Source organism: Crocuta crocuta, unplaced genomic scaffold, assembly GCF_008692635.1.
Source record: "Crocuta crocuta isolate KB4526 unplaced genomic scaffold, BGI_CrCroc_1.0 scaffold149, whole genome shotgun sequence".
Taxonomy (NCBI): Eukaryota; Metazoa; Chordata; class Mammalia; order Carnivora; family Hyaenidae; genus Crocuta; species Crocuta crocuta.
The window spans coordinates 4,089,260-4,106,232 of NW_027551561.1; the positions used below are offsets into that span (position 1 = coordinate 4,089,260).

The 16,973-nt window shown below is 40.8% G+C and overlaps 1 protein-coding gene across 1 annotated transcript in view; it reads right to left on the reverse strand.

Annotated features, from left to right (window-relative positions):
- Nucleotides 1-12,204: 12,204 nt before the first annotated feature.
- TAOK1 (TAO kinase 1) overlaps nucleotides 12,205-16,973 on the reverse strand; it is a 148,478-nt gene continuing 143,709 nt past the window's right edge. The window contains exon 20 of the mRNA XM_077749903.1: nucleotides 12,205-16,236. Coding sequence (XP_077606029.1) covers nucleotides 15,775-16,236 — 462 coding nt within the window. The 3' untranslated portion in view covers nucleotides 12,205-15,774. The remainder of the gene's footprint in view (nucleotides 16,237-16,973) is intronic.

Consider the following 16,973-nt stretch of genomic DNA (forward strand, 5'->3'; position numbering starts at 1 on the left):
CTCTAGCTATTCCCTCCAGTACCATTCTTGGAGATTATTCCAGAAAACCTGAGGCAAGGCCAATTTTCCCCTGCCACGTGGGCTTTTTCTCTAAGTGGCAAAAAGATACAAACCTTGTATCTTCGGTGTTTTCTGGAAAGTTGCCCTCTTTCCTGACCCTACTACTAGTCTCTTCCTCTCCAGAGCCTGGAGACACACCTGGGACCACAGAAAACACAAGTTCCAAGAGGTTGCCTAGCGCTGACTCAGTGGTTTATGCATATTTCCCATGAGCGTGCTTTTTTCTGGTCAATTTAATCAAAAGGCCATCCGTGTAGATGTAGAAAAAGCTTCTTCCTGGATCTCGCCACTCAGTGACTGGTTTTATGGTGTTTGGTTTTATGAGGAGTAACGCTGAAGACCAGAGTAAAATAAGGCATCATCCAGATTGATCCGCACATACTGGTTTGGATTAGGCCATTAAAAAATACAGCGGCCCATCTACTTCTATGTGTTGCTAAGAGCTTTGCCCTGAAGTTTTAATTTGTCATCAAGAAAGGAGACACCTGCTTTGACCCGAAGCTTCCATCCTGGCCTCACAAACAGCAAAGCAATTTTAAAGAGGAGAGATGTCTATCAAAAGCCGTGTCCTAAGGCTTGAAATGAGGAATTCCTGGGGCCATACTTTTCGGGTTTGGATGATCTTAGTCCAGGCTGCTGCTTCTAGATCAAATAGGAAGAAACTCTGAACTAGCCAAGAGTCTCACCCAAAGTGCAGACAACACTCAGCTGTATCTAAGGCACATTACCCTGTCAGGAAAAAATGTCTTCCCTTCTTCCTCATTTCTTGCTCCTCCTCCTCCACATTCCTCGTCTAACATTCTTTCACCATTTTTGAGCCGGAGAAATAATAAGGAACTGAAATCTAAAGGAGCCATTCTGTTGCTGGTTATCAGCCTTGGCATGGGGCTTGCTGAGGAAGAATTACTGACCTCCGGCCACTCCTCTCCCCCAGCCTCTGGTACTGTGGGGATTTCAGTTAATTAGGGTCTCGCAGTCCCACATGCAGGGCTGAGCATCATTCAGAACTGCCTGCAAAATGGGAAGCAGCCCAGTGGTTTTTAAGCCTTCGGTTTGCAGTGCCCCCCCGGGCTGAGCTCTGGATTGTTTCCGGTATCTGGTATCTGGCCATGGGATTCTGGTTCTTTAAGATAATAGCTTTGGGAGAAATTGTGGTTGGTTTTCTCTTCCTTTATTATAAGAAAGCCAGTTTGTAGGGGTGGGGTGCATGTACCTACATATAAAATTTCCTCTCAGGTGCAGCCCAGGCTTCATTAACTCCCTTTGGCCCGTACCTAAACCCCAAAGTATTTCTCCTCTGTGTCCCTTGTGCTTATGATCTATCTCAGGAAGCTACTTCTTTCTCATCTTCCCATCACTGCTTTTTCAGCTCACTTTGCCAAGACTGTGCAGCCCCTTTCGGGGCATGTCTAGGTGACCCTGTCCTTCAGTCTAACAGTGAAGGCATCGCCCATATTGGCTCCACTTCGGTTAATAGCTAATTATATGAAAGCAGCTGGAAGAACTCCAGGCACACGATTCTGAGAGAATATGTGATCCTTGAACAGAATACCAAGTTATGAGTTTGAGGAAGGAAAAACCAAACAACAAAACAAAACTAGCCTCAGAGAGGGCATCAGAACAGAAACAAACAAAAACAAAACTAAGACAACCCAAGGAAGTACCTCTGAGTCGGGTTTCTAGGTCTCAAGTCTTACAGGATCCTCTCGGGCCCTCATTCACTTGCTTGCCTTCCTTTTGGTCTCTTCGTTATTTATAAACACCTTCAAATGGTAGGAGAAAACAAAGAAACAAAAAAATTCCCCCAAACGCCACGGCTTAAAGGAGGCGAGACCTCAGATGTAGGTGGAGTCCTCTGTCTCCTCCCATTGGATCAGAATGCCAGGAAGCAAACAGCTGCCTCGAAGGTTGAGCTCTTAGTAGTGAGTTCTGGTCTCTGATACCTAAGACTGTGCTAGCTAGAACTTGATTCTCTTAAAGAATTAGTATTTCATGTATTTATACATAGGTTTCTAGGGAGGCTTGGCCAGAGACTACGGTATGAAAAACAAAGCACCAAATCCTCACTTTGAGGCGCTATCATCTCTGTTTTGGGTGAAGGTATCCTTTCTAAGACGTGAGTACTGTTAGAAAAAAGTCGACACAGGAAATAGCATCTTGGCTTTATATATAACCTCAAAATTACCCCAGACTCAGAATCTCCTCTGTACTTACTTTCCACCCAGACCACAAGAGCCTTTGTCAGCCACCCTGAGTAATACCACGGTATCTTCCTTTAGAATGAACTTCAGCATGCATTCCTCTCCCTACTTAAATAAGCAGACACAATTGGCCACTTTGGTAGGACTTCGTAACAATGCCAATGAGTATTTGTGATTCTACAGCCACGCCACAATGAATGGCATCAGAAATCTTCCCTACTTATTAGAGTTTGTGAGACAAGATTGACAAGTTCTACATAGGGAGTGCCTGGAGACGGAATGAGCGCCTCAGGAAGTAGCAAGTCCCGTGTCACTGGTGGGACACGCAAGCTGGACTGCCATTTGGCACACATCAAGGATGGGACATGTGCTAAGAGATAAGGGGGGGCCTACGTTAGTTTTCTTTTTTTTAAATGTTTGTTTTGAGAGAGAGACAACATAAGCAGGGGAGGGGCAGAGAATCCCAAGCAGGCTCTGTGCGCACATCTCCCTTGCAGTAGAATATGTGAGATTTCACAAACCGTGAGATCATGGAGCCAAAATCAAGAGTTGGATGCTTAACTGACTGAGCCACTCAGGTGCCCTGCCTTTTTTTTTTTTTTTTTTTTAAGTAAACTCTACAACCAATATGGGGCTTGAACTCACAGTCCCAAGAGCAAGAGTAACGGGCTCTACTGACTGTGCCCCAAGCCAGCCAGGTGCCCCAAGGGTGGCCTAGATTAAAGTCTCTTCTCATCTGAGAGTTAGTGAATTGAAATAATGCTAATGAGCTCGGTGGGTTGTAAAGACTTTTGGTTGGTTGGAATCAAGATCACAGACCTGATCCAGAATCTGGGAGTTGGAAGATGACATAAAGATCTTAATGGAAATAACCTTGCCAAGGGGCACCTGGCTGGCTCTGTTGGTGGAGCATGTGACTCTTGATCTCAGGGTTGTGAGTTCGAGCCCCATGTTGAGTGTAAAGATTACTTATAAATAAAATCTTAAGAAAATAATAACCTTGCCAAAGTGACCAGAGGATGTTTTTCAGATACCCAATAATTTTGCTCTAAAGTATCCAGGAAGCACTAAGAGTTTGAAAGAAAAGTGGAATTTCATTAAAACAATCAAAAGACACTAACACATCAAAAATAAATGTCTCTAGCCCCCGTGCCTCCAGCTTTCCTGTGTAATGAGGTAATACACTAGTACTTATCACCAGTGCTGTTGAACAGAAACTTCTCTCCAACTTGTTTGCCTCTGAATAATAAATTCAGAGTCTCCCTGCAACAATGGAATGTCATTATTTTTTAAATCTCCAGAAACAAAGGCTCTGTTTGTCTTCTGAAGTCCTATGTGTACTGAGCCATGCCTGCTTACCGACCTGCAGAGTTAACAGAGCCTTGCTGCACATTCTCTCTTCGTTGGCTGTTGCCTCACTTCTGTCCATCCAGCTTGTGTTCCCAGACACTATCCAGTGGCAGCTCTGTTTAATCAAAAACCAGGCCTCCTGCTCTGGGCTAATAATTTCCCAGCAAGCTCAAAATCCCCTGATCATCAATGGTACCTACATAGACATATTTTCCAGTGAGTGATTAGTAACTTGGGTGTTGAACAGAGTACTGAGGAAGTAGCCTGGAGATATGGGTTCTATTTTCTACTTTATCCGTGACTCGTAGGACTTCGGGAAAGTTATTTTACAAGTTGTTCCATATGAAAAGATTGAGACTGTAAATAGGCCTTAATTCAGAAGGTCTGTTGGGATATAATAAAACAATAAAAGTAGGTAGGTCCTAGGGGCGCCTGGGTGGCTCAGTCGGTTAAGCGTCCGACTTCGGCTCAGGTCATGATCTCATGGTTCGTGGGTTCGAGCCCTGAGTCGGGCTCTGTGCTGGCAGCTCAGAGCCTGGAGCCTGCTTCAGATTCTGTGTCTCCCTCTGTCTCTGACCCTCCCCTGCTCATGCTGTCTCTCTCTCAGAAATAAATAAAACATTAAAAAAAAATTTTTTTTTTCAAGTAGGTAGGTCCCCTTCTCTGAGTCTACTTAGTCTGTCAACCAGAGCTCAAAGACCTCTAGGATGAGGTGGCATCTGCCTTCAGATCGGATTCTCCAGTTCTTACAAGGCCAAGAAGTTCCAGTTATTAATTCTATGGCAAAGCTGGGAAGGGCCTATATGAGCTGGGTCCTGGGCTTCTCAGTTGAGGACAAACTCTCCCTACCCCCTGCCCAAACACAAGTGCACACACACTCTGATAACCATGTTATAGCTAATAGGTTGCACACTAACTCATTTGTTCCAGCTCCAAACCATCTGTTTTCTTAGTTCTTATAAAGGATGGTCAGAAAAGACGTGGCTTTAAGATCTCACCATTATTAGTTATGGGGCTAAAGCCCAGACCTCAAATCAATCAGGCCGTACTTTGCCTTTTCCAGTCTATCACTGGCTGAGATGACAGTAAATAATGCCCATTTTAGACTTCATAAAGCATGGTAACAAAAGGGGAAAGAGTCTGTCTTCGGAGCTGCTCTAGTACACAGCTCTGTGGGGGAAACCACACACATTAATCTATAAATGGCACCCATAAGGTTTACTGCATAGCCTGCACAGCCTCAACACCCTCAACGACTCTTGTCTTCCTCTGCCATTAAGAACAAGTATCTGCAGATATAGTAGCAATTAAAGTCACTAACTGGCCACGGCACATGCAGAAAACCCCGTTCTGCAGCTGGCATCTCTGGGATGCAAGTGATAGCCCTAGCTTATCGCCACTGTGGCTGAGAGCTAGCCAAACTCTACGGTAGATGTCTATTTATGTTCAAAATTCTTTTACACTCAGGTAGGATAGGTTTTGACTGTTGAAGCATAGCTCAGAGCATAACTCAAGAGCATCTTTGATGTGTTCAGACAATGACAAATTAGGCATTTGCTTTGGGTTGACAACAGAGGATATATAAGCTGCAAGTTTACACAGCTCTCCTTCCACTACAGTTTGAAGAGCTAAAATGTGGGGAGAATGCAGAAAGAAATCTTTTTTTAAAATGTTTTTAAATGTTTATTTTTGAGAGAGAGGATGGGAGTTGGGAAGGGTCAGAGAGAGGGAGCCACAGAAACTGAATCAGGCTCTAGGCTCTGAACTGTCAGCACAGAGCTCAATGTGGGGCTTGAACTCACCGACTGTGAGATCATGACCTGAGCTGAAGTTGGACGTTTAACCCACTGAGCCATCCAGGCGCCCTAGAAATGTCGTTTCTTAAGCATTTTTTGAGTTCCTCCAAATTCAAGGTAGGAGGTTAGAAATGTTGGCCATAGGAGATCTAGGATCTAATCGTCGCTCTCCCACATAATTACACTATATAAAATGTTAATATTGAAATAGCTAAGTGTCAACATACTAGGAGTTAAAAATCTGTGTTAAAAAGTTAAAAGTGGGGCACCTGGGTGGCTCAGTTAGTTAAGCATCTGACTTTGGCTCAGGTCATGATCTCACAGTTTGTGGGTTCAAGCCCTACATCGGGCTCTGTGCTGACAGCTCGGACCCTGGAGCCTGCTTTGGATTCTGTGTCTCCCTCTCTCTCTGCCCCTCCTCTGCTCATGCTCGGTCTCTCTGTCCAAAAACCAAAACAACATGTTAAAAGTGCTTTTTCAGACACTATTCTCTTCAATAAAGTAGGTAATAATTACACTTTTAAAAATGACACTTACAGGGCACCTGGGTGGCTCAGTTGATTGAGCGTCCGACTTTGGCTCAGGTCATGATCTTGCACTCTGTGAGTTCAAGCCCCACATCAGGCTCTATGCCGACAGCTTGGAGCCTGGAGCCTACTTCCGATTCTGTGTCTCCCTCTCTCTCTGCCCCTCCCCTGCTCACACTCTCTCAAAAATAAATAAATGTAAGAATTAAAAAAAATTTTTTTAATGACACTTAAAAGCTTCTAATTAGGGTGCCTGGGTGGCTCAGTGGGTTAAGTGACTGATTCTTGGTTTCAGCTCAGGTCATGATCTCACAGTTCGTGGGTTCAAGCCCTGTGTCAGGCTCTGCACGGTCAGCTCAGAACCTGCTTGGGAGTCTCTCTCTTTCCTTCTCTCTGCACCTCCCCTGCTCATTCACTCTCTCAAAGTAAACAAGCCTTTAAAAAAAGTTATCTAATTAACATGAAACTCCCTCTTCCCAAATTAGCCTCTGACAAAAATAGTCACATTAACAGCGCAACAGGGCTAGATTAGAAATTTTTCCCATATTGGGGCGCCTGGGTGGCTTAGTCGGTTAAGCGTCCGACTTTCACTTAGGTCATGATCTNGTTAACAGCGCAACAGGGCTAGATTAGAAATTTTTCCCATATAGAGGCAGAAAATATGATTTTCAAATCAGGGAAGGTAAAACCACCCACATGAAACCACCATTTGAAGTTCTGTACAAGGTCCAAGAACTGCATACACTCGTGTCTGTGTGTGTGGGAGGAGTTGCAGTTACACAGACTGTAACCCGGGTCTACATAAAACCAAAGAACCTGCATCAAACCATTAAAACCTAAATGAGAACCACCTCACACCCACAACACAATCGCCCACTTCATTCTCTGGGCAAAGAGAATTTGAGGCCATTTGATTAAGAGGGTTTACGTCTATATCAGAGTTCACTCTTCCCTGTATCTTACACATTTTTTGTAATAACCCCAACATCCAGCACAGTGCCTGAGATTAATAGTCACTTAACTGAAATATACTTTATCTTTGGAAATAAAATTACCTTAAAAAACTAAGCAGACACTCTGTGTACTAAAATTACTTTATTACAGTTGATTTTTTTTAAACATTTCCTTTGCTATGATACAAAGGATACTTACAAACAAAATATTACATATGACCTTGTTTTCGCTCTTATGTTCTGACAACTTGGTAACAGCTTTAAATGCACAATCTATACAATTAATACAGGTTATATATGAACTATAAGGTATGTTGAACCAGAAGAATACTGACAATATACTGTACAATAAGCCTTACCAGTTAGTGCTGCGGACCATTTCTACCAAAAGGAAAATGCACATCTGTACAGTCACCTTTACCAGCTGGTGCTGACAGTGAGGGAGAGGCTTCTTCCCCATTGCAACCCTTGATAAGCCTCCACTGTGGGCATCTGTTTGGTCCGAAAATTGAGAGGACTGTGTATATTTAAAAGTAGTCATCGGTAAAGTGGCAGAACATCACTTTCAACATGATAATCTCTCACCAAAAAAATCAGTCCTAGTTTTAAAAGACCACAAGTCCTTTGTCTACCGTGAAAACCCTACAGGCTCAAGGGCTTTGGGAGATGAGAAGATGAAGGCTGCCAAAAAACGAGGCAAGAAACCAAGCCAAAATCTAGGTCTTGCAAAATCTTCATTTTCCCCTTCACCAAAGGGAAGTAGAAATGTACAAATTCATTGATGAACCTCAATGATAACGTATCAGTTAGCTGATAACCCTCATTTTATCTGGACTCCTGACTTGTGGGAATAACTGAAAGAGATCGTGAATAATATATACCACTTTTAGAAAAGAAGTTCTTGCTTAGTTAACATATTCCTTTTAGCCACCAAAGCTGGTCCTGGGCTATTACAGGTGTGCATTCATCTCTCAATGGTCTACTCAGAAATGATAAGGTTACAGCTTTTTTTCTTTTCTTTTTTCTTTTTTAAATAAAAAAGCAATTGACTGAAGCATTTTTCTTTTTGTTTTTAGGTAAATAGCAAAAATAAAAATAAAAACCAATCCTGGCATTTGCACAAATGATGCAAATGGAGCGACGTGGCCTGTAAGGTAAGGGGTTAGTAGAAAGGAAGAGAGAAGTGAAGAAAATTCAGAGAAAACGATGTATTAACTTTTCTTCTTAAAAATTTCTACAATACATGTGCAAAAAAATCATGCTGGTTGAGGAAAACAAAGGGAAATGAGTATATAAAACTAAAAACATAAATAATATGTTTGGATGACTGGTGAAAGCAGAAACCAACCTGGGTTACAAAAAGGATTATACATTCAAGATGCTCTTAAACCCAGTGGGATAACTTATGTTAAAACTGTGTTAATAGTTAACGTTAAAAATCTCAAGTTTGTTTTTAAATCTTCACAATACAAGCAAAGCTGTTTTAAAATATACACTATACATATTTCTCAAAGTCTCTCCAACCTCATTAATGCGCATTAGGCTATCTTTTTCATATACTAAAACAAGGGGGTTCTGAAAGCTAGGTTGCTCAGAGTAACCCATCCATTATTTAAATGTTTGTCTTAAGTTTTAAATGGGTTAAAAATTTTAGCAGACTTACATAAATAGGATTTAGCAACACAAGTGTTAATTTAAAAAACTCTAAAGCATTTACAAATTATCTGGTTGGAACAGTGTGGGAAAGGTATGTGCACTATTACTTTAAAATGTTATTTACATCAGACCACTGCTTTTGTAAAAATTTCTCTAAAAGATAAAAAACAAAACCCAATAAATTTGGAGAATTAACCTATTCTAACCTAGCACAGAAGGATCAAAAAAGGAAAGGTAAAACACGAACAAAATCATCTTCTAGTAGAAACCCCACATGTCCTCTCCACTTGGATTTTGCCCTATGAAACCACCTGCAACTCCTAATAGGCTCGTATATCAAGTGTCAAGATAATGTGGTAAAATATCTTGTCAGATAAATTACTGGCCTCAAGTGGACTTTAAAAAAAATTCTTCCACCTTGCTGTCTCTGGCTTGGATTATTTTAGGACACATACATGTAATTAATTGGAGGGGCACTCTAAGTAGGCACAATTCCCATTTAATGTGGAAGAAAAAGTGTAACATATAAAATGTTGGGGAGAAGGGGTGGTGGTTTCTTTGATATTATGAAATGCAAGGAAGCACATTTGGAATGGGCACCAAAAACGAGCTATCTGGCAACACACCAGGGGCAGCCAACATCTTAATAAACTAAATATAGTTGTCTATGACGAAAACGGGGGTTAAAAGGGTCCAGGACACCCCTCCCCCACTATTTGATATGTGCCAAATAGTCACATGGACCAGCCAGAATCTGAAAACATTAAGCAGTTACATCTTTTTAAATCACATAATTCACTCCATGACCATGTGCAACTTATAGTAACAATAATGTTCATGCTGAGGCAATGTACTTGAGGGCTCAGAAAAAGCAAAATGTGCCACTGAGAGAAACCTGTTCCCATACAACTGGTCTTCATGCTTTCACGTGGCCCTGATACACCTTTGAAGCTAAGCCAAGCCATGCAAAAGCAAAGAGTACACACTTTTCATTAACATTGGTATCTCATTCTTCTAAACTCCACTGACCTCAGAGTTGCCACTGAAACATAGGAGTACTGAATGTATACAAATGACGGTTCACGGATTTTTTAAAATGCATTTCCCTCGTCTATGTTTACCAGCCTGTAATACCTTAGGCTACAAGGCATTTCAGAGAAAGGTTTAGTGGGGATGACGAAGGAACATATGCAATTCTGGAAACAGGAACAATGCTCCAGAAATGGGATCAACGTGCCAGCAATTAGCATAGTTCACTTCATCTGAAAATTCAGCTACAGAGCCCAATAAACAGTTCCAAGACATAATGTTATCACCCGCATAACTCACATAAACATGAAAACTCTTGCACTTTATAGACAAAACACACATCTGTAAACATGGCCACTGGGGGAGGGAGGCTCCCTACCTCATTCATGATCGAAAACATGTAATCATTATATTAAATAAAATGACTTTGCTTCAAAAGATGTAAAACCTGACCAACGAATAAGCTTCACTTTCCCCTGTTCAACAACATTTAAGCATTAATTCTAAAAATGTCACCTAGGATGGTTTCAGGATTAGACGCTAAGACCGCAACTGGCAATGACAGCAACTCCTCTCTAGCTGGCACAGACTTATAAACTTTAGTACAAAAACAAAAAAATACAGAAACTAGGTCAATTTGTTAGCTACATATTTACAGATAATTACATGATTTTTTCACTCATAATTGCTAAAAACTATGAGCGAAAAGGAAACTGTGCAGGCTGAATTACCCGTACTTTGGGGGGGCTCCTTGGGCATTAAGACACCCTTTTCATTCATTCAGAAATCTCATCTCTCCACTTTTTCATGGCAAACTACCTACAGACGTCCAGGCTGGTATATCCAGTGGGCATCCTGTTTCAGAGAGGATTCACTTTTTTTCTATATTAAAGAAGAATCTCTTGTATATTTAAAATAAAAAAACAAATCCGACACAGACACATACATACACATACAAAAAAAATCTCTCCGAAACTTCAAAAAGCTAGGATTGCTGGGAAACAGTTAACAGTGATGGTGACATAGTAAATGGCTCCCCAATTTTAATTCTCTGCCTTTATTTTCTTTAAAGGATATCTATTTTTAGNAGACTGTCATTAGGCCAAACGGGTTCTCTTCCTTTGTGTGAATGAATTTTTGGAAATCTGAATATAAACGAGGGAAAAATTAGTCAACATGACCTTAAAGGGGGCTACCAGAATTCAGTAGAAAAATATAAACGCACAATAACGGAAGAGTTCTCAGCTTCACTTTCTTTTTCTAGACAGTGTTTAAATAAAACTTACTTCCTTACAAATTAATAGTCACTTCCAATGCAGACCTATTGTGGTGATTTCGTAAAAGTGCAGACAACATAACCACACACACAGCAAGATAGACTTCAATCAGTAGTCCTTGCATACAAGAGGCAAGTCTGCTAAGTGTACAGCACAGCCTTCATCCTTTAAGGAATTGGAGGATGGGAAATTTCCAGTTCTCAACTTAAGAGCAGGTGAGTGCCTTCTCAAAGGCAATGCTACAACCTCGGGGGCACTACCGTGTTAGGTTGAGGGAAAACAAGAGAGAATCTCTCTTTAATAACGACCTGTATTTTGGTAAGCAGCTCAAAGATGACAGCCCAAGTTCTGGCTTTGTTCCTTAGAGAAGGTAGTTTTCTATCTAAGAAACAAGAATCTCTTCTTCCACCATTATAGATTTCACACTTTACACCTTAAATATATTATTTTCTGACTTGAATACACACTACACACTTCACATTGTGAGCATGGGACAGAATGGAGGACCATATAAACCTCCCAGGAAAGGGATGCTGTATCGGGCCAAATCTGTGCTTGAATAGTAGTGGCTCAGAAGGGCTGGAAGGTGCACAAAGAACTTAACTATTCGCAAGCAAGAAGAGGCAGCTCAAGGGAGAAAGCCCCACACCAATACCATATCCTTCTCTCCCAGTGGCCATTTCCTGTTGATCTCATGGTTTAGGAGAACCTTAGATGCTTTAACAGTAATTCCTTTCTTGGCTGTTTTGGTCCTTAGCAAAATGTGTAAGTATTAGTATCAATGGAGTAAAAAAAGAGTAAGAGGATCAATGGCATCACTATTAAGAAATACACCGAGATCATGCACATGGAGACTGTGTGACTTACTGGTTTTTCATCATCTTGGCAGAGGAATCACCACCAGTGTTTGTAATTTCCACGGTTCATTTCTCTCTGTACCACTTATCATTTATTGCATCACAACACAAACTCACAGAGACACTAACTGGCTCCTCCCCCGGCATTATTTTACTGCATTGCAACTTATGGTTCCACATTTACTTAACTTTCTTTCCACCCACACAAGTGCTAAGAAGGGAGTAAAAAAGAAAAGACTGCATCTAATGACCACCTTCTCATAAATATCAACCCAGAATACTCATTCTTAAGAAACACATGCATTCTTGCCTTAACTGAGGACTGAAATAACAGAATAACAGAACCTTAAGCACCCTGATGGAAATGTACAGTATGAGTTACATCCATCTATCTATACACACATATAGACACTCATATGTATATACAATATATACATACAAATGATAATAGCTATACCAAAATGTGCATATTTAACACAGTTTTAAAAAGCCAGTAGATCATGGTATAATACAATTTATTTCCACTAGTGAATGGCACAAATGGAGAAATGCAAAGGAGGTGTTTCAAGTACAATAGTCATTTTTCACAGGTGAAAATAAACAGTATTATTCCAGTGTCCAACACAATGTGTTCTATAAAAGTTTAAAATGCCAGACATTTAGTACTTAAAGAAGTAGAAAGTTACTAGTCAGCCTTACGGTCTGAAAAAGATACTCACAGAGTTTTCGATTTTGGGATGGGGGGTTGGAAAAATAGGAAGGAGTGTCAAGGACAGTTTTAGTGTACTGAATGGTCTTGATGTCTAGGCAGCTGAAGATGATAATGACTTTACTAAAAAGTTCAATTTACCAATAAACCCTTGGCCTTGGGTACCAAGCATATTATACCTGTGGGGGTGGTTCAAATGCAGGACTCTTTAACTCTAGGCATAGAAAGGACTAAAAGAACTGACAGCTCTAAATAAAAACAATATAAACACATTTTCCGGCTAACATTATCTATATCATGAAAATACTTTCAGATACTATAATTTGGGGTTAGAGCTAACTTTAATAAGAGGAGAAAAAGTATGTGCAAAAGGAAGGGAACCCAATTAGGGAATAGTATATTTCAAGGTATGAGGTTTTGCATTTTTAAAATGCTAACTTAAAAAAAGGGAGAGACAGTGAACACAAGAAACTTTTTACTGCCAAGCTCTGGATACCAGATATAGCATTTACAACTTTCTGATATGCTGGACAAATTTCCCATACTTTTTATTTTCTTAAATACATATATACCGAGTGAACACCAACACTGGGGAGGAGGTAGTATTAATTTGATCAGATGTTGACATTTGTACACTGACTCAGAAAGTGCCTGCTTCTTTCTTTAGGATCTCTCAAAACCTTTCAAATTTTCCTGCTATAACCTTTACTCTCCGATGATTCCTATCATGTATGAGATTCCTCAGAAGTCAGATCTTACAAACACACACAAACCAATTAAGTGGAATTATTTTTGCAAACTATAAATATTTTAATTAAAATTAACTTAATGGAATAATTCAGGTATAGTCATGACCTAAATGTAAAACTGGTTGTCATGCAATTCAATCAGATAGATACAAAGCCCTACTGGATAGACATGCGGAGTCAGTATTCAATCACGACTTTACAAACATATATGAACTCAGTAACTCGATTTGACTAATTTAAGTCCACAAGTAGACTCTAGCATGTATCGTTGGTAGTATTTTGGATTTTGAAGAGTTTCGTATGCAAAACTGATCTGCTTCCATATTCCACCCCCTCCAGTAGTACAGATGGGCCAGAATGAATAATAGTTTTTTGAAAGATATCAAATTCCATTACATTTTTGGACCCTTAACCATTTCTAAAGAGCTCTCATATCATTTTTCTCCAAACAGGTATATGTCTCAATTTGTTTGAAATACTGTAATATTTTAATGTAGAAAAGAGAGACTAAGAAAATTAGAAGCCCCTTTCATTAGATAGGACAAGTGCATGTTATGTTCACCTAATAACTGGTCATCGTGAGCCTGGCCAAAAGGATAATATATTGCAGTGTTACCTGAAACACTGCCTAAACTGAGTGTGAATTCTACTGTTATCTTGGTTTTAAAAAGATTTACATTAAAATATTAATTTTTCTTCCAGTTACCTTTAAACAAATGCCAGAAACTCCTAAAGGGGAGGCTTCATGGAGATTGGGCTGACATACCTGAGGAAGACGTAAATTTGGTTGAGAAAACCAAGATTTCAACTGTTATATAGATAGATTACTGTCTGGTCATCACTCAGGTCTAGGTGTCATTGAGCGGCACTTAGAGAATTCTAACTTGGAGCCCTCTGAACACATGAAAAGCAGGACCCAGAGTTAGCAGCAAGGGTTCTTCAAGACAACTGGGGAGGGGGCAGGACAATACCTTGTAAGAAACTCTGATCTGTCACTGGGAAGGATTTTTTTTTTTCCTCCTTCAAGTCATACTCATAGCTCCTTACCCACCTTCAACTCAATTTCCACACTGGGTGTGGAATGCCAAAGAACATCTGACTTTTAGCATTGGGTTGATCCTTCATTGCAAAACATAAAACAAAATAAAATATGCCCCTCTCTAGGGAAAAAAAAAGTTAGCTTTCATTTAGAGATTCCCTGACCACTATAACTTACTTTACCTTTTTTTTTCTTTTTTAGTTTGCCAAACTTGATAGTTCCTTTTCAGTAGTAGTTTAGCACTGAGGCTAGAGACTTCTGGAAGTGGTGTTTCCTATTGTGTGATGTTAACATGATGCCAAATGGTCACTAAGTCTCAAGGAACTAGAAGTTTGTAAAGTATTGCAGCAACAAAAACAGCCCAAAAAAAAAAGGGGGGGGGGGACCTGCACATGCAGCAAAATCTACAGTGGTGATGAGGAAAAAGTCAGCAGCTGGTAAAGTCATTGGCTCAGTGACTCCTGGTTCACTATGGCAACTAAACATTTAAATAATTGGCTAGTCTACTTGTAAACAGGAAATCCCATAAGCCAAAAGGGGGAGGATAATCAAATTATGTCTATGTAGTGTGATGAGAATTCCAATGGATGGCAGTTTGCAAATATGGCATCATTCAAATACCTCTGGCATTTGATTTGTAATTGGCTATATGTCTGTTTTTGTACAAAGTAAAACTACTGTTTGGGGTCTTGGGGGTTACAGAGCTTAGCTAGGATGAGATATCACAGTAAAAGCAACAAAATATTAGGACATATAGGCTTCATCTCCTCACTGCTGCTGAACATTCCCAGCACATGAACTTTCAGGGGCCTCTCTTCCCCTCCAGTCTCCCCTTTGAAGGCTCACGGGTTTGTTGATGCAATTCCCACACAACTTGTGATCTTCTGAAGCACCTCCAACTCACCATGCCACAAAGAAGGCACAATTGAACGGACAAAACAAAAACAAAAACTGATAAACCTATGCAGCATTCAGAAAAAGAACTCAGTTGTTTTCTACTCTCTGAAAAAGTCAATGCAACCCTTTAGTGTTTGTGGATTTCCACTTTTTCACTCCAAATGAGGCTGAGAAGTCAGACCAATTTAATAAAGAAAATACACTGGTGAGGGGATACAGGTGTGTTTCCATAATCGTTTGGTTCAGAATATGCTGTCTGCCTGCTGTGAGTAGCTCATAAGAATTTGGGGTGTGGGGAAGGCTTTAGATCTTTTCACAAATTTTCTTAGAATACAGTTGCCCCAAAGTGATGACTCACACCACTATGCTGCATTCTATTTTTGCAGTGTTCAAAAAAAACCCCCAATCTAGCCGATTTCTTTTTACATACACACAGTTCCCCCTTTCAAAATTTTTCCAAAAGTTAAAGAACAAAACAAAACCCGGCAGCCAAATACTATGACATCCCAATTAGTAAACACAAAACAGAATGCTTTACAAAAATGAATAAAATATACCATATGCACTCAGCGTCCACACTGTAGTACCCAAGTGAGGAGGCTGCTGTGATGATGTCTGTAGGCAGTTTCTTTTGGCAGACAGCTCCAGCGGAATTGCCACTCTCAATTATTAAGTTATGTATAAGACATGTGTGACCCATTGGATATTTGTGAAGTGACACTCGTGCTTCTGCTCATGCCCTGCTCTGTCCGTCCCCCAGAAGCTGTCCGCCTCAGAGCCTGAGGGCTATTGCGGACTCCCATACTGCTACCTCGGGGTACCCCTTGCATTGGCCCTGAAGGGTGACCCCATGGCTGGGGTCCACCTTGCATTGGATGGCCCCAAGCTTGCGGTGGGCCACCCATGGGATGACCCCAGTGAGGTCCTGGACCCCCAGTAGGATTGTGAGACCAACCAGAAGCTCCCGGGTAGCTGTGGCTAAATGCCTCAGGGGAAAGATTGGAAAGGACCATGTTACTAAAACCTAGTCTCATGCTTTCAGAGTCAAAAGCTTCAATTTCTCTGGCTTGGCGCTCCAACAGGCTTCTTATTCGTTCTGTGCGTTCATTCTGCAAAGCCAACATCTCTTCTTCAATCTGTTTGGGGTTAGGGGAGGGAAGCAAAAATAAAGGCGATTTATTTATTTATTAATTTTTAATTTTTTTAAAAAATGTTTTATTTATTTCTGAGAGAGAGAAACAGCATGAACAGGGGAGGGTCGGAGAGAGAGGGAGGCACAGAATCTGAAGCAGGCTCCAGGCTCTGAGCTAGCTGTCAGCACAGAGCCCGACACGGGGCTGGAACCCACAAACTGTGAGATCATGACCTGAGCCGAAGTCGGATGCTCAACCGACTGAGCCACCCAGGAGCCCCGAAAGGCAATTTATTTTTAAAAGTCTATAAATTAAGGAAACAATAATTACTCAGCTTTGAAGTGAATCATAAAATAGTTCACTCTATTTTATGGATGTACATTTAAAGTTGACCTTTTTTTTTTTAAAAATTGAGAGAAAGCACATGCATGCATGCGAGTGGGGGAAGGGCAGAGAGAGAGAGGGAGAAAGAGAATCCCAAGCAGGCTCCACTCTGTCAGCACAGAGCCCAATGCAGGGCTTGATCTCATGAAGGGTGAGATCATGACCCGAGCTGAAACCAAGAGTTGGATACTTTTTTTTATTTAAAAAAAATTTTTTTTTAATGTTTTTCATTTATTTCTAGGAGAGAGAGAGAGAGAGAGAGAGAGTCAGCGTGAGCAGGGGAGGGTCAGAGAGAGAGGGAGTCACAGACTCTGAAACAGGCTCCAGGCTCTGAGCTGGCAGTCAGCACAGAGCCC